The sequence below is a fragment of the Pelodiscus sinensis genome, chromosome 4, assembly GCF_052426305.1.
Source record: "Pelodiscus sinensis isolate ZL-2025 chromosome 4, ASM5242630v1, whole genome shotgun sequence".
Lineage (NCBI taxonomy): Eukaryota > Metazoa > Chordata > Testudines > Trionychidae > Pelodiscus > Pelodiscus sinensis.
In genome coordinates this window covers 101,266,548-101,291,764 of record NC_143055.1, presented here as the reverse complement: position 1 = coordinate 101,291,764, position 25,217 = coordinate 101,266,548, and the positions used below count along the sequence as shown (strand labels likewise).

The 25,217-nt window shown below is 41.4% G+C and overlaps 1 protein-coding gene across 1 annotated transcript in view; it reads left to right on the top strand.

Annotated features, from left to right (window-relative positions):
• Positions 1–19,161, top strand: part of METTL14 (methyltransferase 14, N6-adenosine-methyltransferase non-catalytic subunit) — a 34,281-nt gene extending 15,120 nt beyond the window's left edge. Inside the window, exons 7-11 of the mRNA XM_006112610.5 lie at positions 127–268; positions 5,432–5,524; positions 9,501–9,617; positions 12,300–12,510; positions 17,424–19,161. Of these exons, the coding sequence (XP_006112672.1) occupies positions 127–268; positions 5,432–5,524; positions 9,501–9,617; positions 12,300–12,510; positions 17,424–17,737 (877 nt within the window). The 3' untranslated portion in view covers positions 17,738–19,161. The remainder of the gene's footprint in view (positions 1–126; positions 269–5,431; positions 5,525–9,500; positions 9,618–12,299; positions 12,511–17,423) is intronic.
• The last annotated feature ends 6,056 nt before the right edge of the window (positions 19,162–25,217 follow it).

The window sequence follows — 25,217 nt, the reverse complement described above, 5'->3', positions numbered from 1 at the left end:
ATGTTAATGTATTTTTACATCTGTTCAATGTATTGTAGCCCCTAGAAACCAAAAGGACAAGCATCTTTCCAAGAATCACAAGCAATCTCCAAGCAATTTGTCACAATTTATTATCTCTTTAAATAGGTATTTACAAGCAGACTTGGAGGCCTTTGACGTTAGAGAACTGAAATCCAAATTTGATGTGATTCTTCTGGAACCACCATTGGAAGAATACTACAGAGAGACCGGCATCACAGCCAATGAGAAGTGCTGGACTTGGGATGATGTAAGCTTTTTTTCTTACTATGCATAAAGTCTTTGCAAATGCCATTATAAAATAGATTGACGTGTAGATTTGTGTGTGTGGAATTTTTGATATAGGATTTGTTTGAGAAAAGTGAGGTTTTGTAAAAACTAAGGTCTTTGTGCTTGTGTACACACACTTACATTGTTAAAGATGACTCTTCAAGTATTTCTTAAAAACTAGGTGTATAACCTTTTTTGGTCCTTTATGATGATTAAGGAAGCCCTGAATGTTTTTTTTTTTTAAATACCCACCCCTATATCCCCCTCAAAAAAACCACCTTCATTCTTACTGCATGTTTTTAACCTTGGAAATCTTAGGAAATACCCAGTCTGATCTCCATTGTTTTTTCCGGAAAACTTCTTGGGGAGGTCTCAGATGTGTATTAGGGTCACTTGTTCCTTAACTGAAGGGGTGCGATAATTGAATATTTAACAGACATCGTTTCTCCACGTGTTCATTATGTATTGGGGTTACAAGACAACAGAAACTCACCATAATGCTGAAAAGGCTGATTAAAAATTCTTTCCCTTAATTGTTGTTTCCCTAATGTCATTTTTACTAAATGTCAAGTCACTATAGACTTTTCCAAGATAGACAAGATCAGAGTTGCTAATGTAAAAAATAAAGAGGGAAGCTTCTGGATAAATCTTTTCAGACTTTGTACATCATAAAGAAGTTAAAAAAAGTCCAGTTTTTCCCTTTGTGGGTCTTGTTTACTGTAGTATTTATTTTATTTAAATGCATGCATTCTTTTTGTTAGCAGTAGGAAAATGAGACACAAAATACACTTTTAAAATGCCCTCCACCCAAACATAATGACATGCCCAGATCTTATTGAAGAAGAAAATCACCTTGTTCTAACTTCAGTGAGCTCTGAATTATGTGTCTCCCTCCCTCCCCCAGTTATTGGACAACAGATGGGATCTTGTGACTTAGTTCTGTTACTCCAGTGTCTTGTAATTTAATTTTATATACCCTTGACCAGCTCAGTTGTTTGTCCTGACTTACAAGCACAACTGTGGTTTCTGCTCAGAGAGCAACAGGCTAATATGCAGGTGCAGATGTTCAGTAGGCACAGATGAAAAATAAGGGAAGCAACTGGTAACTCATATCTTGGATCCATCTGTAATAAATGTGTTTGAAACTGTCATACCTTACCAGTGATGGTAGCCTTTTGTCTTAGGATTCAGCAAGAAAATATAGTTGAAGCAATTAAGAAGCATAACACATCTAATAATCTGGGAGAGGAGGGAAATTGAAAGCATAAAAGAAGAGCAACTTGTGTTAAGTTTTACTGTTTTATCTTGTAGTAGTTCTGGTTGCTTCATTATTTTTTTTGCCATTGAAGTAAATGAGATTTGTTTTGCTGCATTAGGAAGTCATAGATGAGAATCCTTTCAACCTGTGTGCATCTGTTAGTCATTACAAGTTGTTTCACTCTAAATGTTAGTCTTGTTTTTTAGCCTCAATTTTGATGCTTTTTTCCCCTATTTTCTGTAAACCCGGAAATGAAAAGAATGCTTCTCATATAAATGAATATGTATCAGCTACATATAAATAAATAACAATAATAAATAAAAATGTAATACCTAAATATAAATACATAGTATATATTTATATTATACATAATAAATAATATGAATAAATATGTATCAGGTAAGCACACATCTACACTTCTGGGAAGATAGACACTTCAGATGTTGATCTTGTAAGGATCCACTAAATTGAACACTCAGGCCCCCCCCCCCCTTCCCCTCTTGACTCTGGAACTCCTCACAGTTGCAAGGAATTAGAGAAGTCCTGTCAACATTGTCCACTGTGGGGCCACTCCAGAAAATTGATGCAAGGTGCACAGTTCATGTAGCTGGAGTTGCATATCTTGTATCAATTTTCTCCGCTAGTAGAGACCTGGCCTAAATCTTGTGACTGGTTTTGGATAAGTGAAGCTGAGTATTTCTGGGTTAAAACGTCTAATGAGATGAGATTAAGATATTCTCGTGTTTTCAAGAAAATTGTTTGAATATAGATATATATTTTTTTAAGTCTTTAATACTCACTTCTATGTAGATTTATTTGAGGAAAGCGAACGCAGATGAAGGTAAAATTAGGAACATTCGGAAACCTAATACAGTCTCCTTACATACAAAACTAAGCATCTACTCTTAGCCATAGCAACCTACGGTAGTGAAATCTGGCAACTTAAGAAAACAGTTGCTCAGAAATTAGATACGTTTCAACATAAGAGCCTGCAGAGAATATCAGGAGTAAGCTATGAAAAAAGAGAAATGAATCATGAGATTAGAAAAATGGCTAAAGTGAGGTCTCTGTCACACATAATTTGTAAGAGAAGTCATCAATGGCTAGGACATGTTACAAATGGATCATAACTGACTACTGATTATGGCTGTCAGTTGGAAGCCAGAAAATCCACCAACAAATAGGGGTAGATCTAGGATAACTGAGAAGTGTACAGCTGTCAACAACATAGAAAAATTTAATTTGAAATGAGAGGATTTAGGTTACACGGCAGCTGATAAGCAAGCATGGAAAATATGGGTAGCCCAGTGTTCTGAGAAGCGCAGGATGGAATAAGACCTAAGAACTCAACACTATGGCCAACAAGTATTTGTTTCCAAAAGTAGCTAAAGCAGTGGTAATTGACTCATTTTAATTTAATGTGCCGACCACTCTCCTGCTTTTATTCCAAAACAGTGATTCCGAAACTTTTCATAGTCATGCCAATGTCTGTCCTCTATTTGGAACCACAGCTCTAGGGGAAGGATGGGAGGGTGCGGATGGGAGTGAGGGGTCCAAAACTGAGTGCAGGGGTGTCATTTCAGATTTTAGTAGCAGAGGCCAAACTGTGCAAGTTATGACAATAGGGGACAGAGTGAAGAATCTGGGGATAAAGTGAGGACAGCGGCTTCAGGACTGTTACTGAACATGCTCAGTACAAGACAAGCAGCTAATTGGGGAAGGGAGATCAACCTCATCCCCCATCCCATATCACCTCTTTCCAGGGGTTACAAAAGCATTGGAAAACTCTAGTTTTTTGGCTGGTAAGTTAGCAATTAGCTGACAGGAGTAATGTACCTAATTACATTTCTATACAGGGCGCCCCTTCTATACATCCAAGATATGCTTAAAAAAAAAAGTGGATGTATAGTGAAAGGACGCAAAGAGAGGAATTTTTTCCCCACAGTTGACTTCTGTTTGTGCAAATTGGTCTCTTTTTTTTCTTGTGTGATGGAAGAGGGGGTAATGGGAAGACTTAAAACAGAACAGTTCCCGCAAGCGTCAGTGATGCTAGTGTGGAGCACAACATATACCAGGGCAACGTATAGCGGTATAAAAGAGAGAAAATTAATTTAACATTAGATTGATTCATTTCTAATACTAACATTCTGACATCTTGTGGCAAGTCACTTACCGAACACTGATTAGGGTTAACATTTTAATGTATGTTCTTACTTTGGGTATGTCTACACTGCCCCGCTAGTTCGAACTAGCGGGGTAATGTAGGCATACCGCACTTGCAAATGAAGCCCGGGATTTGAATTTCCCGGCTTCATTTGCATAAGCCGGGAGCTGCCATTTTTAAAACCTCGCTGGTTCGAACCCCGTGCAGCGCGGCTACACGGGGCACGAAGTAGGTAGTTCGAACTAGGCTTCCTAGTTCAAACTACCGTTACTCCTCGTGAAATGAGGAGTAACGGTAGTTCGAACTAGGAAGCCTAGTTCGTGCCCCGTGTAGCCGCGCTGCACGGGGTTCGAACCAGCGGGGTTTTAAAAATGGCAGCTCCCTGCTTATGCAAATGAAGCCTGGGAAATTCAAATCCCGGGCTTCATTTGCAAGTGCGGTATGCCTACATTACCCTCCTAGTTCGAACTAGAAGGGTAGTGTAGACATACCCTTAGTTACTAACTCTGTGCGGAGAGACAGACACACAGTCAGGACTCCTGGGCTCTGTCTCAGATCTGGAAGGAGAGTGTGATCTGGTGAGTTACAGCAAGGGACAGATACATTTGGGTTCTATATAAAAATGTCCATACTGGTTCAGACTAAAGATCCATCTAGCCCAGTATCCTGTCTTCAACAGTGGCCAGTGCCAGGTGCTTTAGAAGGAATGAACAGAAGGAATAATAATGGAGTGATCCTTCCCCTGTTACCCATTCTGGCAAACTGAAGATAGGGACATCATCCGTGCCCATCCTGGCTAGTAACCATTGATGGACCTATCTTTCTTGAATTTATTTTGTTCTTATTGGAACTAAGGATTTGAATGGTTAACTGATAAGCATCACCCTAAGTGGGTGATGTTTACTGGTTCCCATGAACTGGTGAGAGCTGGAGCAGCTCCCTGCCTGTCATGGGTAGGGGTTGCTCCTGCCCCACAGGAGTCCCACCCTGGACAGAGGCTGCTCTTGCACAGAGTAGCCTCCGTCCATGGCAGGCCTGGGTGCCCACAGGCAGGAGCTACTCTGGGAGCTGGGAGCCAGCGCTAGTCCTAGCCCCAGCGTGCAGGCTGGAAGCTGGCAGAGCCAGTCAGGCTTCCACTTAGTTGGTTAACCAGTTAAACATTATAAAATAATTTTATAGTCCATTCTCCTGCAAATATATTTGAAGTGGCACTAGGGAAGAGAATGAGGATCTAGATCAGGGGTGAGGAAACTTTTTTGGGTCGGGGGCTGCTGACCCACAGAAAAATCAGTTGAGGACTACATACAAGTGAGAAGCAAAAAAAAAAAAAAAAAAAACCAAACACCACCCCCCCCCCCAAAATACACACACATCACAACTGCAAAAGTTGGTGCTCCCAGCTGAGCGAAAGAAGGGTGCTCCCCACATTCCCCTTGCACACCAGAGTCTAGAGAGGCCCAGGCTAGTAGATTTTGTGTGCTCCAGCCCGTGGTGGTTGGAGTGTCCGTGCAGGCTCCCCAAATCTGGGGTGGGGGGAGCCCTGAACCTTAGGGACCAGATCCAGACAAGCCAGGGGCAACATTCTGCCGCAGGGCCTGAAGTTCCCCATGCCTGATCTAGATAAATGCTAAAAACATGTATTTTAAGGTTGACACAGCAGTATTAAATATACAGTAAATGTTCTTCTTGATGCAACATTTTGTCCCATTCTGTTTTTGTAGATTATGAAACTGGAAATTGAAGAGATTGCAGCCTCACGGTCTTTTGTTTTTCTGTGGTGTGGTTCAGGAGAGGGTCTGGATCTTGGCAGAGTGGTAAGAACATATTTTAAATTAAGTCTAGGCTGAGACAAAATAAACATTCATGCAAGTCGCCTATGAAGGTCTCTTTGCTTTGCATAGACACTTCAGTTTTAAATGCTGAAGGGTTTTTTGTTACGATAAGTGGTAAAGAGGGGAAATTAATCCTTTAGACACTTGTTTTCCTGATGTGTAATTGTAAATATCTGAGGATGAATACAGTTTGTGTTCTCCAAAGAGCTAAATTATATTTTTATTTCTAGTTTGTATGTGATTGCAGTAATAGTAGGGTGCCTTATTCTAGATCAGTGGTTCTCAACTTGTTTCAGTCCATGGACCACCAGGCCAATCAAAAAATTTTCATGGACCACCTCCAGCACGTGTAGCACAAGACGAACGACCCAGCAACCGTTCAGTACGACGGCAGCAGCTATGCTGATGCTCAGAGCCTCAGACAGAAGTTACTGGCAAAACAACACGGTTGCGTCCTAGGTGACGCTATGGGTGATGCACCGCGTGCTTGTGAACAAGGCGTAAAACAGCCTAACGGTGGCGCCTGCTAACGCCGTGTGACTTTGGACAATGTTCCTGTGGACCTCCAAAAAAGTCACCATGGACCACCAGTTGAGAACCACAGTTCTAGATGATTACGTCACTGTGCAGAAATCTAAACAAATAGCAGCAGAATGTTAGTTTTTCAGTGAACTAGAATAAACTCTGTTAGCTTTATTTTTTTTTTAAGTTGAGTTTAAGCTCTTAGTGATATTTTTAGTGAGGTGTACAAAGTTGTAGTATAATTTTTTTTGTTATGCAGTAATGTGTCTGTATCTACCCTAAATTCAGGCATACTCTTATTTACCATATATCTTTTATTCTGATCCCTGTAGAAACATTTTTGAGCTTTAAAATCTTTCATCTCTTGCAGTGTAGCTTCCTTAGCTGAACAGAGCCAGGGTGGTTAAAAATCAATGACTTTTTAAAATCAAAATTCAGATTTAAAAAAAAAATCAATAAAATACTAAACTTCTTATCTAAAAATTGCAATTATATTTCATCACAAACATCCTGCACCTACAGTCTCATAAAAATGAATTAATGGCTCTAGTCTGTGCAGCTCTTGCTTCTTGAAAGTTCTGGCCTTTCAATTTCTGTTTCTTAGCAGACTAACGTAATACGTGCAAAGAAAGAAACAGGCTGTACAGGATTGTTTTTCTTCTCTACTTACGTGATGGTTGGTTTGGACTAATGATGGCAGAGGAGTTAGTTAAGACATTATCTTAAAGACAGAGACAACATATAGGAAAGCATGGAGACAGCATAGAAAAGAGAATTGGAGTGGACGGGAAGGAAAAAAGGGAAGACCATATTCAGCACGCACACAGCTTCTTATATTCCCCCACAGTTTTGCCATAGAAAAACTGTCACGACTTTTGGTCATAAGAGAGAGACCCTATTTGGGAATATTTGAAGAAACTCAGTCTGTGGGTAAAAAGGAAAATGTGTCAAGTATAAGCAATGCAAGAAGATGATACAGGTTCTAGCTGCAAGAATGAAATAACATAAAAGAGTTAGTTGTAGAAGTTATAAGGACACTGTTCATTTAGTGTTTTGAGGACTTGTCTGCTTAGAGTTAATAAAATTTGAAAATTAAAAAAAAAGTTTAAGGACAGACATCAACTGGCAACTCAGGAGACAGCTGCAATTACAAAAGTGAAACATATATGTAACATTTAATATTCAATAAAATACTAGGGGGCTGCACCCCCTGTTTCTTATGGTCACCAACCACCCTCTCTCTGGAGGTAGGCAGCCCTGGCTCTCCCCTCAGCTGCCAGGGGGACCAGCTAAGAAGTGCCAACCCTAAATTGTCCTCTTCCCCTCCCCAGCTGTTGGGCAGGGCCCAGGTTGCACCAGCCCCGGATCTAGCCCCTTCCTCCCGTCCCGCCCTCTGGGCCGTGCCAGCCCCACTCTCCTCCCCTACCCCCCAGCCAATGAGGAGGGCCAAGGGGCTCTCTTTCCCCAGCCACCAGGGCGGAGGGCTGGGCCGAGGCCTCGCCAGCCTCTTGCTCTCCCCCCTGGCTGCCAGGTGGTGAGGGGAGGGGCAGGCCAATACCTTGCCAGGCTCTGTGCTCATCCCCCTGCCGCTGCTGGGGAAGGGGGGGGGGAGGCGTGTGACGAGGCTGTGGTACGACCCTGGCTCCTGAACACTAGGGAGGGTGGAAGGAGGCAGATGGGACTCAGAGTGTTGTGATGACATCACTCTATTGTCCCGCAGGTAAATTATTGAGAGCGGGAGACAAATGCTATTGTGTGTAATTTCATTCTTACCATTTCTAATGTACTGCTGCTGAATCTGCAGTTTGATGCAGGTAATGAGTATTATGTACTATTTCCTAAATTAATCAAGTTATCTAAAATAAACCTCTTAGATGTTGTAAAATGCTGTACTGAGTTGTAAATTAATGTACAGGCAGTCCCCGGGTTACGTACAAGATAGGGACTGTAGGTTTGTTCTTAAGTTGAATCTGTATGTAAGTTGGAACTGGCATCCAGATTCAGCCGCTGCTGAAACTGACCAGCGGCTGACTACAGGAAGCCTGAGGCAGAGTTGCTCTGCCCCGGGCTTCCTGGAATCAGCCGCTGATCAGTTTCAACAGGCTGAATCTGGACGCCAGTTCGTACATACAGATTCAACTTAAGAACCTCAGGCGCCCCCAAGTCAGCTGCTGCTGAAACTGATCAGTGGCTGATTCCAGGAAGCCCGGGGCAGAGCAACTCTGCCTCGGGCTTCCTGTAGTCAGCGCTGGTCAATTTCAGCAGCGGCTGACTTGGGGGCGCCTGGGGCAGAGCAGCTGGGGTGCTGCTGGGTTGCTCCAGTAGCTCCGCTCCTCGGCGCTACTGGACCAACCCAGCAGCACCCCAGCTGCTCTGCCCCAGGCATCCTGATTCAGCCGCTGCTGAAACTGACCAGCGCTGACTACAGGAAGCCCGAGGCAGAGTTGCTCTGCCCCGGGCTTCCTGGAATCAGCCACTGATCAGTTTCAGCAGCAGCTGACTTGGAGGCGCCTGAGGTTCTTAAGTTGAATCTGTATGTACGAACTGGCGTCCAGATTCAGCCTGTTGAAACTGCTCTGCCACAGGCGTCCGGAGAAAAGCCTGGTCTGCTGGGGGGGGGAGGGGGGGCACAGCTAGTGCGCCCCCCCCCCCCCAGCAGACCAGGGAGACGCGGGCGGCGGACTGAGACGCACCGCGGTCCCGCCGCCGGGTCCTCCGCGGCTTTGCTCCCCGCCTCCCTGGTCTGCTGGTCACCAGCAGACCAGGAAGATGCGGAGCACGGGGGCAGCAAGTTGACACCCAAAACAAACTGCCCCATGCCACCACTTCACAGATGCCAGCACCTACCCACCCCCTCTTTTCCTCCACCTACCCCATACAGTCTGCCCCTTAGCTCCCCCTTCCCAGCCCAGGAGGGTTGAAGAGTCTGCTAGGCTTCTGCCTGCCCTCCCGCCCCTGGCCCCCCCCAGATAGGACTCTCCAAACTTTCCCTCCCTCTGATTTTCCCTCAAGCCAATTAATTAATGACTCTCTTCCCCCCTCCCCACACACACTTATTGCCTCCTTATCTTGGCTGCTTATCTCTTCTGCTTTTCTGCTCTGGGAGCTCTTCTGTTCAGCACTGAGCAGCCTTTAGCTGCTCTTTATAGATGCCCTGCCTCTGTGTGTGGCTCAGAAAATAGCTGCATAGTTGCGCAGCCATGTAGCTTAGAGGAAATTTTGCCAGTTAACATCCCTACTACGAAACTTGATTTCAGAACATGGTAAAAGTGTGGAGATATATGTTTTATATATTGAAGCTTGACCCCTTCCTTTAAACAAGTACAGAAGACAAACCTATTATAGTATATCTTACAAAGTCAACCTTAAATACATTATTTCAGTATTTGATATAATACAAGCATCTTTGTGTCTATTTTTGTTTGAAATATTTTAGTGTCTACGCAAGTGGGGTTACAGACGATGTGAAGATATTTGTTGGATTAAAACAAATAAAAACAATCCTGGGAAGACCAAGACTTTGGACCCTAAAGCTGTTTTCCAAAGAACAAAGGTACAGGTCTATCTGAATGTGCCTCCTCCCCTCTCAGTTGATCTAAACAAACACCAGATGTTGGGTTGCAATTAGTGGCCTCTGTAGTTTCAAAAAAATAGGTGCTAGGGTTTTAGATTTCTCTTATTTTCTTCAATAGATTGGTTTTCACAGAGTTGGTATTTAATTTCTTAACAGTTCTAGAATCTTTACTCAGTTTGATTAAATATGCAATCGTATGTTCTTCATTCAAATCTCAAGAGGGTTCTTAGAAATGCTTCCCATTCTATCAGCCGTCCCTAAGATGATGAAAATGGGATACAAGTTTGTATTGCTTTCATTGCACTTACCTCTTGCTAGAGTTGATTGTGTTTTAACTTTAGCTTGTCAAAATTTATAAACTCATCATTGAAATGTAAATGATGCATGTTGTGTGAGCAAATGCTGGCTTCACAAATGTTTCCTCTAATTATTTGCTCAAATGATAGATGGAAATTGGGTTGGGATTTACATTAGTCCTGTATAGAAACTGATTTATTTAATTCTGGAGCACACTAGTTACAAACTTCCTTCTAAATCAGAATGGCAACAGGATTTTTGGGAACATTTGCTTTTGTTTGAATTACTTAGTTTGACTGTACAACGTGAGTATTCATTAATTTAAAGATGTTTACTGTTTTTAAAGCTTTTAATGATAAATTGACATGGGCACTCTAAAAGCACATTGCTAATCTCTTACAGTAAAAATGATGTTGAAAAACATACATAGGCATGCTCTTCTACCTTTTTTTTAAGGAACATGGACCTTAAGGATACAGGTGTATGGCAGTTATCTCCTAGTGCCTTAAAAGGAAGAGGCTTTTCAATGCATATGCATGCATATTAAACTTTGGTTCAAATTAAACATGTACTTGATGATGTAGACCAAATTAGATGTCTTGAATGAGTAGTAGTAAGAGTAGCTTATAGGTTAGAAAACTTAACATTGTGAGAGTTGCAGTGATATAAATATGCCACAGTCTCTAGGAACTGTTTTACATAGTAGTTAGAACAGATTTGTGGGAGTGGTTATAAGGAGCTATGTCTCAAATCTTGACTTAACAATTTAAAACTTCACTGACCTGATCATCAAATTGACATGGGTGGATCATTAAGCTGAATCTCAATGATTATTGCTCTTTGAGCTTTAATCTTACTTGCATTTCTGTGACCTGAATGGGATTTGTACCAGGAGTTTATATGCATTTAATGTAAATAGGGGATAGGTGTGGGTGAGTATTATTTACTGTGTATGGTAGCTGTTAAAGGTGAGATATTTTACAATTTTTTTGTGACTAAGGATTTAAAGCTTTTATGTACATTGGAGATAAGGTTGATCTTAATTTAGTTTTGTCAGAGTTACATTATTGAGTGCTGGTAACTTGAGAATTTTCCTGTGTAATGTTGTATATACATGAATTTTATAACAATGTTGGTGTCGGAATATATAACAAGAAAATGTGAGACATAAGAGACAATTTTATTTGCATCTGTCAGATGGCCAAATTCATATTCTCTATCGATTGTGGAAAAGGTAGTGTTTTCTCTACAGTATCATGTGTCATACTTAAGACAAGAAATTAATATCTCTTGGTGTAGGTTGTTTCATTTAAATATATTGTAAAGCAGAGGCATTTGTAAACTGTATTTCCCATGTTAGAAAGATTGTTTTTCACTGATATGCTGGTAAGCCCCAGGTATGACCTGATGGGTAATTTGTCTAGCCATCCTTTGTGCTTTGTCTTAGTCTACTTGAGTATTTGTCTGAGAAATGGTGAAATCTAAAACTAAAGTGCTGTCAGAAAGCTCAATATGTTGGCTAGATCAGTTTTCTTTGCTTTTTCACAGTCACTCTCTAACCCCAACCCTTCTGCCAAAAATCTGGAAATGATTATACACTGCGATTTTTTGCGAACCATTGGGTAATGCTTAATAAATTAGTGTTTTATGATCTGAGAAGAACTGCTCATTTGAGTGTAGTGCTCACAGAAGAATTTCACATGTGACATTAGTATGCACAGCCCTCGTTTCATCTTCTACCCAATAAGGAGGTTCCCCTTTTGTAGCTCCTCTGTTAGCATCATGATTTAGTTTAATGTTTGTGCCAGTGCAGTGGGGGGAGGGGGAGAGGGACATTGAGTTGTCTGACTCGGTATTATTTGTAGCACCATCTTGTACTCCTTATGGATTCAAGAGATAATCTAAGGACTCTTTTCCATCTTATACCTCTTCATGACTCTTCCCTTTTAGTAGTAATTTGAAACAGCTTTAGAATCTATAATAAATTCCTATTTGGACCCTGAATAATTTGATTAACAGGACAGTTTGACTGTCAGAAAATGGACACAATCAGAAACTCTTTAAATTAGGATTTCTCTTCTCATTGTTTTAGAAGGGTTCTTGTTACCTTTGTTCTTTGTTTCATTCTTTTTTTAAGACCTTAAAACCTGTTCATGTTGAGTTAGTCCTTTGTAATTTATCTTAAAGATAGGGGCCTGCCATGTAGTTTTTGTAGAACATTTCCTAAACTTGTGCTGAGCACTAGTCAGTTGATGTCGTCCTCTGATTTAGAAATGATTGCATTGTACTTATATAGTTTGTATTGGGCTTAAGTATCCTTCATGATGAGACACCCTCTGTAATGGTTTTTCTTGTTCTGTCTAGGAACACTGCCTTATGGGAATTAAAGGAACAGTCCGCCGCAGTACAGATGGTGACTTCATCCATGCTAATGTTGATATTGACTTAATTATCACAGAAGAGCCTGAGATTGGCAACATAGAAAAGCCTGTAGAGATTTTTCACATCATTGAACATTTCTGCCTTGGAAGAAGACGCCTTCATCTCTTTGGAAGGGATAGTACAATCCGACCAGGCAGGTGTTCTGTTTTGTCAAATAGGTTGAAGTTCATTTAATCTAATTGTCCCTCCCTTCATAACTTCAACATAAGGTGGAATTTCAAACCTCCCATCTCCTCCCCCCTGCTAGCTCTATCAGAGAGAGGCAGCAAGGGGGAGGGAGCAGGAGCCGGTGCTGGGGGGAAACTGGTAAAGCCGATTTCCCTCCCCCCTCCCCCCCAGCACTGTGTCTGTGAGGGGAAGTGGAGGCAGAGGCACAGCAGGGAAAACAGTACGAGCAGGGACCGTTTCAGTTCCCACTGCGGGTGCTTTCTGTGAAGCTACAGTATTTGTACATTTCAAAAGCAGAAGTGCCATAGGGAGTACAGGGCAAGCGGGGACTCAAGCAGTCTCTGCTCGCCCTGTACTCTCTACAGCGCCTCCCCCTCTCCCCCTTTGCCTCAGTGGGGGGGGGAGACAGGAACTAGTGTTGGGAGGAGCCAGCTTAAAAGCAAGTTCCCCCCAGCACCATCTCTGGGGCTCTGCCTTCCCTTCTCCTCCCCCACAGCAGCGAAGCAGCCCCTGTTCGCAGGGATCCCAGCAGGGAGCTGGGCCTCCCTGTGGACAGCGGCTTTTGCCGCCAAACAACCCATTTGTGGTGCTGAGGGCTGGCCACGGGCAAGGGCTGCTCAGGCGGCAGCCCCTGTCTGCAGCCAGCCCTGGCTGCCATGAACAGGGGCTGGTGCCGGAGCAGTCTCTGTTCATGGTGGCCAGGGCTGTCTGCTGCGAATAGGGGCTGCTGGACTCAGCGCCAGCCGGGACGAAGCATTTAAAATGCAGAGCTGTAGCGGGGGGTGGCTCTGGAGCTGGCATGAGCTAGGACTACTCAGTCCTGGCTCGAGTCAACTTCTCTGGTGCTACCCCTGCTGTGGCTCTGCAGAGGTGCTTATCGACTAATTGTATCAACTATACGATTAGCCAAATAATTGCATTTAATATCCTTAGTCTAATGTACATTTATATTGCTTAGGTCTGCACTAGTCACAGACAGCATGTTCTCTTTAAAAACTCCAATAAAATGGATTTCAGTAATCCTTGTTTGACTCGAAGCTGTGGCCAACAGAAAATTTCTTAGTGATGTTTCCAAAATGGAGCTCATCCAGCAGGAACCGTTGGGCAGAACACTTCCATTTTGCAAACAAAAGGTCCTGGTGATTGTGAAGTGGGAAGAAGTCATGTATATTTGGGGACCTCTACCAACAGTGAAGAAACATAGGGATTAGATCCTAGTATTAGTCATGGGCTATTGCCCCTCACTATTGATCAGAATAGGAGAGGCACTTACAAATGCGGATTAGGATTGTACCTGTAGATGGAATACTATGCACACAAAAAAGGGATGTACTTTCACCTCCCTTGCTGGAGTGGGGTGTTGGCTATTTTATTTCTAGGGCGATACCTTCTGCTGCTGCTCATGTGGCCATCAGTGAGCGGTATAGCAATAGATCAAGAATCCAACTTAGCACTGCTCACCAGTAAGTTGTTTTTTTATAAATGTACAGGTATTTGTGTCTACTTTCAAAAATGAACAAAATGCTGTGACTCCAGCTTACAAGCTTTCTCATAATATCTTTTTAGTGTACTGTCTGTGTTTAAACAGTTCAGGCTCTCACTTGGAAAACTAAAAACACATTATACCTTTTTTTTAAAGCCATTTTGATGTCTTCCCTCTTGTCAGAATTCATTTTAAAAAAGAGTTACAACAGCAGATTCCATAGCAGCTTTGGAAAGTGAATGTCTTCATCATGTGCAATGCAGGAAATACTACTCGCTGCTGGTTGTAAATTCTAATTAGTGTGAATATCCTAAAGAGCTTTTTAGACAGATATGTCCTGGGTCGGTGTTAGATTTCAAATAAATTAAGAACAGATTTCCTCCCACATCACCAACCAAGCAGGCAATCACTAAAAAGAAGCTAAATCTGGAAAGCGTCAGCCATTGCTTTTAGAGAAGGGAGAAATGCCTTCCTTTAAACATACGGAAGACATCCTCACCAGCTCTAAGTGGCCTTACTCATTATTGCTGAGCTAATGTCAGATAAAATACTATGACTGGTATCTTGTCAGAACCATCTTTTACATCTTATCAGGGCCATCTTGTTCAAAAGCTATTTTAACTCTAATTTGAATAGCTGTCCGAGCTTGAATGGTATTGCCAGCACTTTAAAACACATCCCTGTAGCAGCTCCAAATCTAAAACTAGAATATCTACTATGTGACTAGTCTAGAAATTACCAGTGCTTGCATCACACTTTCAGAGGTTCCTTTGTTTAGAGTCTTGCACATTTCCTCTGCCCTGGACCCTTCCTTTCATCACTTTCCTATATGAAATGCAGTTTCATTAGGAAAAATATATTGACGTAGAATAAAATTCATTCTTGTGCACACTTTTACCAAATTTCACACCACTAGTAGATGGTATTTTATCATTATAGGGCATAATACAAATTGGATTTTGACAACTGACTTTATTTAGTTTTCAAAAACATTTTTGTTGCCAGAGGAATGGTTGCTATCTGGCAATATTCTTAAAATGGTTAAAATCAGCTAACTCTTGCTTTTACTTTCACTGTTTGTCATTCCCTGGTTAATGACTGTGCTAATGAGATTGTCTATCTCATTAGTCTGAGCTTTGGATATTAAAACAACTTGTTCAGGATAGTAACACATTTATTAAAAAGATGCATATTTTCAGGGAAACTTCCAAGCTGTGATTTGACTCTAAGTATCTTTCTCATTTAAACAATGTATTGGACTAAATGGAAGTGACTTTGTTTGAATAAACTAGGAAAGTGTATTACATTAGTTAGACGTGTTATGCCATTTATAAGAGGTAAGGCTTGCTTATAAAAACAAAGTTAGTCCATTTAAGGTTGAAAGGAGAATGATACAACAGAAAACAGTGCATTCTGAGCCCTTTCCAAAACTGTAGTCTGGCTTCCCCAATAACTTGTTACATAAATGACTAACCAGCTTTTATTATATCTAGCCAGCCTTCTAATGTTCTCTATATGGTGGCCTCAATCTTCATTTGGTTCGTTATATATGTCTTTGAGAAAGAGACAACATTGTGCCCTTGAGGCTTCTTTCTGTCAGTACTGCAGAGATTCACGTAACTTAGTTCATCTCATGGTATCTTCACCTAGTGGGCTGTTTCTGTGTTTTAAGCTAGTGATAAGGCCCTCATGTTCTTTGGAATTAATGATGATATGATTGGCTCACTAGACTAACAGTGGCACCTCTCTTTTGTTAATTCAGGCAATGACAAAAATTAGCAGAGCACACTGTTACTTGCCAGTGATGATTAGCATTTAAGTAACATTTTTCATTTTCAGAATGCTTTTCAAACAACTGCTAAGAAATTCTTACAACACTCTGACAGCTGTAAACTAGGGATGTGAGCGGGTAACCGGTTAATATCATCTTTATGGGGTGATGCTTACCAGGTAATAGTTAACTGGTTTCCTAAGAGCTGTCCTTGCCCACTGGACCCCTGTGTGGGGCCACCGTCCATGCGGTTGGAGGCTGGGACAGGAGCCAGCCCTGCCAGTCAGCCCCACATGACTGGTGGTTAGGGATGTGAGCTGGCCCTGCATGGCTGGTGGCTGCTTCAGCCGGATTGGAGTGGTCCCCTGCTCAGGATTCTGCTTAGTTAACTAGATAAACATTAGGTTAACCTGTGATAGAAATGTAGCCGTGTTAGTCTGGTGTAGCTGAAACAAAAAACAGGACTATGTAACACTTTAAAGACTAACAAGATGGTTTATTAGGTGATGAGCTTTCGTGGGCCAGACCCACTTCCTCAGATCAAATAGTGGAAGAAAATTGTCACAACCATATATACCAAAGGATACAATTTAAAAAAAAAAGTGAACACATATGAAAAGGACAAATCAAATTTAAGAACAGAAGAGGAATGGGGGGCAGAGGGGAAGGAAAATGTCTGTGAGCTAATGATATTAGAGGTGATAATTGGGGAAGCTATCTTTGTAATGGGTAAGATAATTAATGTTAACCTAACATTTAGCAGGTTAACTGATAGGGATTTTGCATCCCTATTGTAAACCTAACCTAGTATTTTTATTCCCTATTTTAAAATTGGGAGCTGGGGTCAGTGATGCAAACTTTTAGTTGACTTTTGCAAAGGCCAGGAAGTCAGTATTAGAGCTCAGATTTTAATTTGTTCCTTGCTGCTGGCACTGAGTCCATTAAGCCCCATCTTTTTTATTTGTAAGTGATGTTTAATTGTAAGTTCCATTTTCAGGAATTCTTTGGTGAGTAAAATACTGGGCAACTTATTTAGCTTGTAGAATCATGAGGTGCATTCTTACTCTTCAATGTCTTTCTGGTAACTTCATTTTCCCTGACTGATATCTTCATTTTTACATAAATTAGTTAATATGAGGACTACACATTCACATACATGCCTTTTCAGCCCAGTTGTTTGCAGTGTTTCTGTAGCTGTATTTATCCCAGGATATGAGACATGCAAGGCGGGTGAGGTGATATCTTTTATTGGACCAATTTCTGTTAATGAAAGAGAAGAGCTCTGTGAATCTCAAAAGCTTGTCTCTCACCAGTAGAAGTTTGTCCAAGAAAAGATATTACCTCGCCTGCCTTGGTATTGATACTGGTGTACATTTCAAACTGAAATGTTCATGTTTCCACAAGTTGGCAACTTTCCCATGCACATTTCTATTTTTAAGAAGAGTTCACACGGCTTCTCATAGACCTAACAGAATTGTTTTTCAGAAAACATTGCTGTCAACTTAGACCTTTGGTTAACATCCACACAAAGATGTTAAGAAAATTGAGTATGTCCTTAAAGCATAACATTTAGTTTGTTGCTCTTGCTAATCTTCTACCTTGTGTGGGTTTTTATTTTCTTTAGGCTGGCTGACCGTGGGACCCACTCTCACAAACAGTAATTTCAATGCAGAAACCTATGCCTCATATTTCACTGCTCCAAATTCTCATCTCACTGGTTGTACGGAAGAGATTGAGAGACTTCGACCTAAATCTCCACCTCCAAAATCCAAGTCAGACCGAGGAGGTGGAGCACCCAGAGGAGGAGGAAGAGGCGGAACTTCAGCTGGTCGGGGAGAGAGAGGCAGAGAAAGAAATAGAACTAATTTCCGAGGTGAAAGAGGTGGATTCAGAGGGGGCCGTGGAGGCACTCACCGGGGTGGTTTTCCCCCACGCTGATTTCATTTGAGTCATTAGTTCTCTCTCTGGTCCTATGCCTTTTTTTCTCTGTATCTTTTTTTTAAGTCTTGTTTTTACTAAGGGGAGTCATTCCAGCAACTAGGGTCAAGATGACTTTTTTTTTAATTGCTTATGCTTTCTGCAAGCAGTTTCAGATACTTTGCCTGCCCGCATTTAGCACATCACTGTACTTGGCAGATGGGATACAGAATCTGATGGCAAAGAGCTAAAATGCCTTCTGACAGCTTTCATTCACCAGGAAGGATGGCAGAGCAGACTGGGAACATCAAGAAGAGGTTATCTTCCCAAGCTGTGAATAAGAATTGAAGAGGAGTCATTTGCTTTGATCTTTTTCAATTTAAAAAACTATTTTTTTAATTTTTTTTTTACTTTAACACTTCCCTTTAAACTCTGAACAAATCACCCTTTATACTTCATGTAGATATTAGTTTCTTTTGCCAATATAATGGGTCAGGACTCAGAAATGCAATTTGATTTTGCATGATGATGATATAGACTTGCATTGTATTTATGGAAGGAAAAAAGCTGTCCATACTGGCATCTCTTTCTTCCTCCCCTAGATTCATAAGTAAACTGGTGTAATATTGAATAAATAGAGCTCTATTTTTTCTATTTGTTTTAAATTTCCCCACTCATTCCTGGGAGTAATTTTCTAGTATTTTTATTTTTGACTTGTCAGATATATTTAAAACACTTTTATCTTTGCTGTTTGGATTGAAAAACAAGAAACAATTCTATGTTGTCACTTCTTTCTAATGCTTCACGGAAAGCAGAAAGTGGCAGTGATCCATATTTGATCTAGAACTTCTGTTTACATAGACATGTATTGTTTTTAAGTAGAGAGTCTTGCCCAGTGCTTGTTAACTGTGTTGTTCATGACTAGGGAAAGCCAAGTTTTATTACAGTAAATTCAGTATGAATACTGAAACAGCCCCATTGAGGTAGTATTTGGAGAAAGGGGAGAAAGCCATGAAAAGCGCTTCTAGAGAAATCTGGATACATTTCACCTTGTAAACACTATGTTCAGTAACTGAAAAATCGTGTTTTAGCTTTGCTTTGCCAGCGGATCTTTAAACAGTAAGTGATGAGGTGCCGAGAACGTCTTATAGGAAATCATCTCCAGAATACAGCTTCTAAAGAGAAAGTGATTCACACGTGTTGCAGCTGTGTGGTATTTGTTCGTAGAAAAGCCAGCTCTGTAAACTGGTTGTACAGTACTTGATGCATATGAATAAATCCTGGCCTCACTACAGTCCAGAGGATTTTGCTATGGACTTCATCTGGGCTAGAATTTGGCTCTAGGTGTCTTGTACTTCTCATCTACTGAACTTTTATAAATGTCTTGTGAAGTGTTGAATAGTGATATTTCTTCCAGTATTTTTTTATAAAAATGTTTCCTAATATTTTCAAGGATTGTTTGGTTTTATTTAAAAATGCCAGTTTTATTTATTCTTCAGCTTCCCTTTAAAGATTTTTATTTTGTAGATTTTCTGCTTGGGCAATTCAGCTTTCCTTTGTATAGAAACAGAGGTTCCTGTTGTGTTGCTGGATGAAATCTCCATCGTTGTTTTGCTTAAGGTTTAAAAACACACACTCGCACGCACATCCTATCTCCCCCTCCACCCTCCAAAGCTGAGCAGTGACTGGAATTAGAAGTCAATTTCTGATTGAATTGGGGTCTTTGAATCTTTGATTTTCTATTATATTAGTAGCTCATTTGAACATCTTTGATGCTTGGAATGGATTGCATCTGGAATAAACCCAGAATGCTTGACAGTTATGTGCCACAAGCAGGGAATGATTATTTTTCCTGATTGTTTTGCACTCATCCTATGTTTTAGTAGTGAATATTGTAGATGCTGAACCCCAGACAACCCCATGCCACTGAAAACAACCTCTGCACAGTGAGAAGGAAAGCGATATTAATTCAGCGCTTTCTTCCACTGGTGGTTGTTCCTCACATGCTTCTTCTCTACAACTGAAGAACAAGTATCCTGGCATCAAATATGAAAGGAGCAATTAATCCTCGATACTGCAGTCTAACCTAAAAATAACTTTTTAAAGGAGAACTGAGATGCTTTGGTTTAGTTCAGAAAAGCAGAGTTGAAAAGACTGTTTAAGATCTCAAATTAGTGAAGCATGTAAACTTCAGAAACAAAATAATTGAAAATCACTTCCTCTGTATTTACTTACCAGGACTTGAGTTGAGATTTCTTGTGTCTCTCTGTCAAAGCAAAGCAGCTAAAACAATGTAAGGAAAGCAGTAAATACCTGCCAATCACTCTTAATATGCTGACTGCCTGTGGATGCACACTGCTCCCATTGATGTCACTGAAAGTCCAGTAGACGCATTGACAAACAACTTGCTCCTTGTTACCTGATGTTGATTCACAGGCAAATATGGATTCTTGAATGTCTTCCTTGGCAGTTTTGTGTGTTTCAGAAATACAAAGAAACCTCCATCCTTGGTAGGGATGTTAGCAAGTAGTTGACTAGATGATTAACCAATAAGCCTAAGCTTATCAGTTAATCTTGTTGACTACTTGCATCTCTCTCTCCCCGTCCCCCCGACCCTTGTTGCCGCTGTATCAGAGGCAGCAGTGCACGTTGGTAGGAGGCTCCCTGGGAGTGAGTAGTCATGTAACTGCAAAGATTTCATGCGGTTACAAGGCTGTTCAAATTCCTGCCATCTAACATCCCTAATCCATGGCAGTTTTTGTGTTCCTGAGGTATGCTATTGTCATGGCAACACTGATACAGAGAGACTTCCTCTTCATGTGACAAGGTAGGATGTTACCTGTATTTGGTCTGTCTTTGACTGACAGCATATGCAGCTCATTAATGCTTCATGATGTTGACCTCCATTCAACAGAACCTGAAGTGAGGTGTTACTCTTTTCAGATCTTCTTACTATATATTTTAGAAATGCGTGTCTGTCTTTCCATCCATCTGTGAGTCCTTTTGTTCAAGAACTCCTAAACGATAAGAGCTAGGATCACCAAATTTGATATACAGTTTCCTTTTATCATAACTTAAAGTCAGGGTTGGTTGTGCCAAGACAATGGGATGTGCCTGGAATTTGTTTTTCTCGTAAAATGGAAAGGTAGGGGGCTAGTAGTAGGGAGATATACTGTAGAATGGCCACCGCGGGCAGTAAGGGCCAGAAAGTGTGTGTGTGTCTGTCTGTTCCCCATCCAGGGGACATGCACTTCTCCCCGGCTGTGCCCACTTGCAGCTGCTGTGGCCATGGACTGGTGCTTCTCACCTGGCCCCAAGTTGCTGCGGTGAGAGAAGGCTGCATTTCGTCCTCTCTCCCCGGGGCAGCCTGCCCTTCACCCACAGTCCCACCCCAATGATTTAAATGAAGAAAAATAAAACTTATTTGATTTAGGACCCGAGCAATGCTGGGTAAATCAACTAGTAAGATATAAAAATGCCACCCTTTGGTAACTTCTGATCACTACTCACCTGGGTCACACTGGCACTTGGATTCTGAGAGGAAATGCTTTGTATCCCATTACTAATGATCATCCAGTCTCTCAACAGGAGCATTTTCACAGGAGAGGTGTGATAATTACACTTGTACATAATTTCCTATCAGGTGAGTCTTTTATCTAACATAACTAATTCAAGTACCTCCAATCCTTGAAGACAGAACCAACAAATTTCTCCATTTTAAATTTTGTCAAATACTTAACGCCACCGTTTCTCATTCTGCAGCCTATTTTATAATATAGCTGCTTAGTTCTTGTAATGTCCATCTGTTCAGGCAGTTACTTATAAAGTATGATCTTCAAAATTATGCGGTAGATGAAGGATTTGACAATTGCAAAGGCTAGCCTACCGGAATGACTATACAAACTGCTTCAGAAGAATTTTGAAACAGAAATTTTAACTATAAATTCTTTTGTGTAAATCTAGCTGTCTTGAGTCATTTGCTCACACATGCAATAAATATGCTGTCACTTGTAATAAATTTGTTAAATTGTTTGAAAAAACAATGTTTTCAGAATTTTAATGAAATAGTATACTTTTAGCTGAGAACATTTACTTAAAAATTTAAATACATAGCTTACAACAGTGTTTCTCAACTAGTGGTACAAGTACTCTTAGGGGTACATCAACACAACTGAAACTTGAAGAAAACTGAATTTTTAAGTTTTATAGTGCTTTATTATTTTTCTATTTTTTACACCCAAAAATTTCATCGCCTGCTACGATTAAGTTGTTTAAACAAATGTGTTGCAATGGTAGAAAAAAAATTTGTCTGAAAACTGTAGGTACTGGGGGAACTTATAATTTTTGTTTAAGTGGTACTTTATAAAAAAAGGTTAAAAAACACTGGCCTACAAGACACAGTAAAACAATTCATCTATTTCTACAGTGATTGCTAGAGATCTTGCAATGATTCTGGTGGAAGCTTAGGATATCTCTTTTGGTTCTTTATATGAAGGTGCCAATGGGTGGAAAACATTTATAGGAATTTGAGGCTTCTAGGAAGAATTTATTCATCATTGTGTGACTAGAACTTTAATTTGTTGATTGACGTCCAGTAAATGCCTTAATAGAGAACTGCCTTTTATAGTTACAGTGCAGGTGGTAAGACAGCCACAGAGCAGTGAGTTCTGTAGACATACCAGCTTTTTGAACTTTGACTAGGATTGGTTTGCTTTTTTTTCAGCCATTATGGAGGAGTTTGAAGGCGTATTCTGTGACTGGGTTTCTTGTCTCTCTTCATAGTTATATCATTATTGTATACAGCCGTGGTCCCCAACACGGTGCCCGCGGGCGCCATGGTGCCCGCGGGGGCATTTGTATGCGCCCGCCAAGTGCTCGGGGCTGGCCTAGCCCCGGGCACATGGCGCACGGTAAGCGCCGGCCCCGGGAGTGCCGCGGATTGGCCGCCCGCGCTCTGGGCGCGGGACGCTTCGGGGGGGGGGGGGGGCCGGGCGCGGGGGGGGGGGGGGGGAGCCGGCCGCGCGGCGCTTGGCGGGGGGCGCGCCGGCCCCCGGGCGCGCGGCGCTTGGCAGGGGGAGTGCCGGCCCCCGGGCGCGCGGCTTTGGGGGCGGGCCGCCCCTGGGCACGCAAGTGTCCCCACCCCCTGGCCCCCGTTGGGCAAACGGCCACGCCCCCTGGTGCCCGGCAACCTCAAATGGTTGGGGACCACTGGTATACAGTAAATAGAACCTTATGTACGTAGTCACGTGAAAAAATCTAAAACTGCTGAAATAAGATTTAAGGTAGTGAAACAGACAATAGAACATTTAAAAAGAGATTGTATCTTCTGCTCCTAATACTTATTTCAATCCATTATGTGCATGAAACCTTTTATGTGCAAGATATTACCTTAAACTGGGAAAACGTGATCTCCAGTCCTGACCTTTTGGGGTTCATTTATTACTTTGCAGCTTTCAAGAAAATCTCTAGTTTTGAAGCATTTTGGTTCTCTAAATCCAAATACTATTAATGTTCTTGGAAAGGATTGGGTCCGATCCTGTCATCTGAGGAAGTGGGTTATACTCACAAAAGCTCATGATACTATCTACATGTTTTCTTAGTCTTTAAGGTGCTACTGGACTATTCATTGTTTTTTTAAAGTTTTTCCTATCTGTAAGGTAACTTTGAATACACTTGAGAGAATTAAATGCCATTCAATCCAACTCCAGCGAATACATCTGGGTTTTTTTTCCACTAGCATCCACATTGGATCTAATGAAATTAATTCATTGTGATTCTTCCATTGACTTCAGTGACATTTAATTTCAAAGGGATTCATGACAATGTTATGAAAACTGTGGCTAGGGCAAAGACGATTATATCAAGAACACTCTTAGGCTACTTGCAAGTAGGAATAAGAGATCCTCCGGAATAGGGCTTTATTCCGGAGGATCGCGCCAGTCTGGACGCTCTTTCCCGGCTTTTCCCCAAGCCGGAAAAAAAGCGGCGGCCATGTTTATTTAAATCCCGTGGGGGATATTTAAATCCCCCACGGATTTCCCTATTCCAAAGTTCTAAATTAGCATGCCTATTCCAGAGAAGGGACCAGTGTAGACGTAGCCTTAGAGTATTCATTTTGTTATGGTACAAGCCTCTGCCTGTCATCTTTGTCCTTTTTTGACCCATGACATCTGCTTGTAGGGATAATTAGAGTAAAGGAAAGCACTTCATAAATGACTCCACCTATTTTGTGTACAGTAATAACTCTTTAAAAAAAAAAGAGCTGTTTATATGCTGAGAAATTGCACCAAATTTTAGCCAGATAGATTATTCTATTAAGGATCAGAGAGATGTAGACGAGCGTATTAAAGATTTTTTTTAAATGTGTAAAGAGTTACCTGGTCTCTCTGAAGAATAAAAGTATACTTTTATTAGTCTGGATTATTTTTGGTGGTAGGTGATATTTTACTGACAACTGTAGTTAAGCTTGAAAAGCATTTTCTATTATAAATTCTTGTTTGAAGTTACATATAAGTTTGTCAAAGTTAAGCTATTAGGGATGGAAATTTCCATCTTCTTTGTTGAGAACCTCGCCATTCTGTGGAACAAGGGCTCAGAGCGGTCACTTGGAGTAAGGGTGTGATGTCAATTTGCCCTTCTGATAAAGAAATGTTTGCATGTAGCCAAGTTATAAGCCTTTTAAAAAAAATCTGTTCAGTAGAGACTTCTTAGGGCTTGACAGTTACATTCTCTGACGCTTGCTCAAACCTTTCACAGCTTTTATATATCAAATGGACTGTGCATGTGTACAGTTAAGAGTGATTGAAACATGCTCCATCCCAGGGCCTGCAGCAGCTGAATAGACTTTTTTTTTCCCGTTTCTCAATTGTCTCTTTGAGTTGCTAGAGGAGGGAGAACAGTGTTGTTGTGGTGTTTTGGGGTTTTTTACACTCTGAGTTCTCTACTGGATGTGGAGAGGAAGGGGAGTAAGCCTGACATGAAAGCTGAGGGGTGGAGGGCCGGATGGGGTAGTAACTGATTAGGGGTGGAGTTCCAGAACAGATTCTGGAAAGGAAGAGGGAGAAAAACATGGTAGAGAACTGGGCAATGGGAGAATAGGAGCGGCAGAGTCTGTAGCAGAGCAGGAGTCATGGTGAGCAGGATCTGGGAGGAATAGCAGCCATAGCAAAAAATTGGGGACTGGGTGGATAAGAGCAGAAAGGGAGAACTAGGTAGAAGGAGAGGAATGTGGTAGAAGGGTTTGTAACCGTTAAAGCACACTCCCCTAAAGGAGCTGGAAAAGAATCCATTTGTGACTGAGTCTCAACATTTCTTTGTTGTCTAGCAGCCAGATGTGAAACCCACTGGTAAAGTTCGTTTCCATCTCACTCTAATGGCAGGTTCCTGTACATTTATATCTTTTTAAAATGTAGGTACTTATTTCAGAAGTACTATGCTAAAACATTTAGGTTGTAAAGCCAAACACTGAGAAATTAGGAAATGCCATAATTGGGTTCCAGGT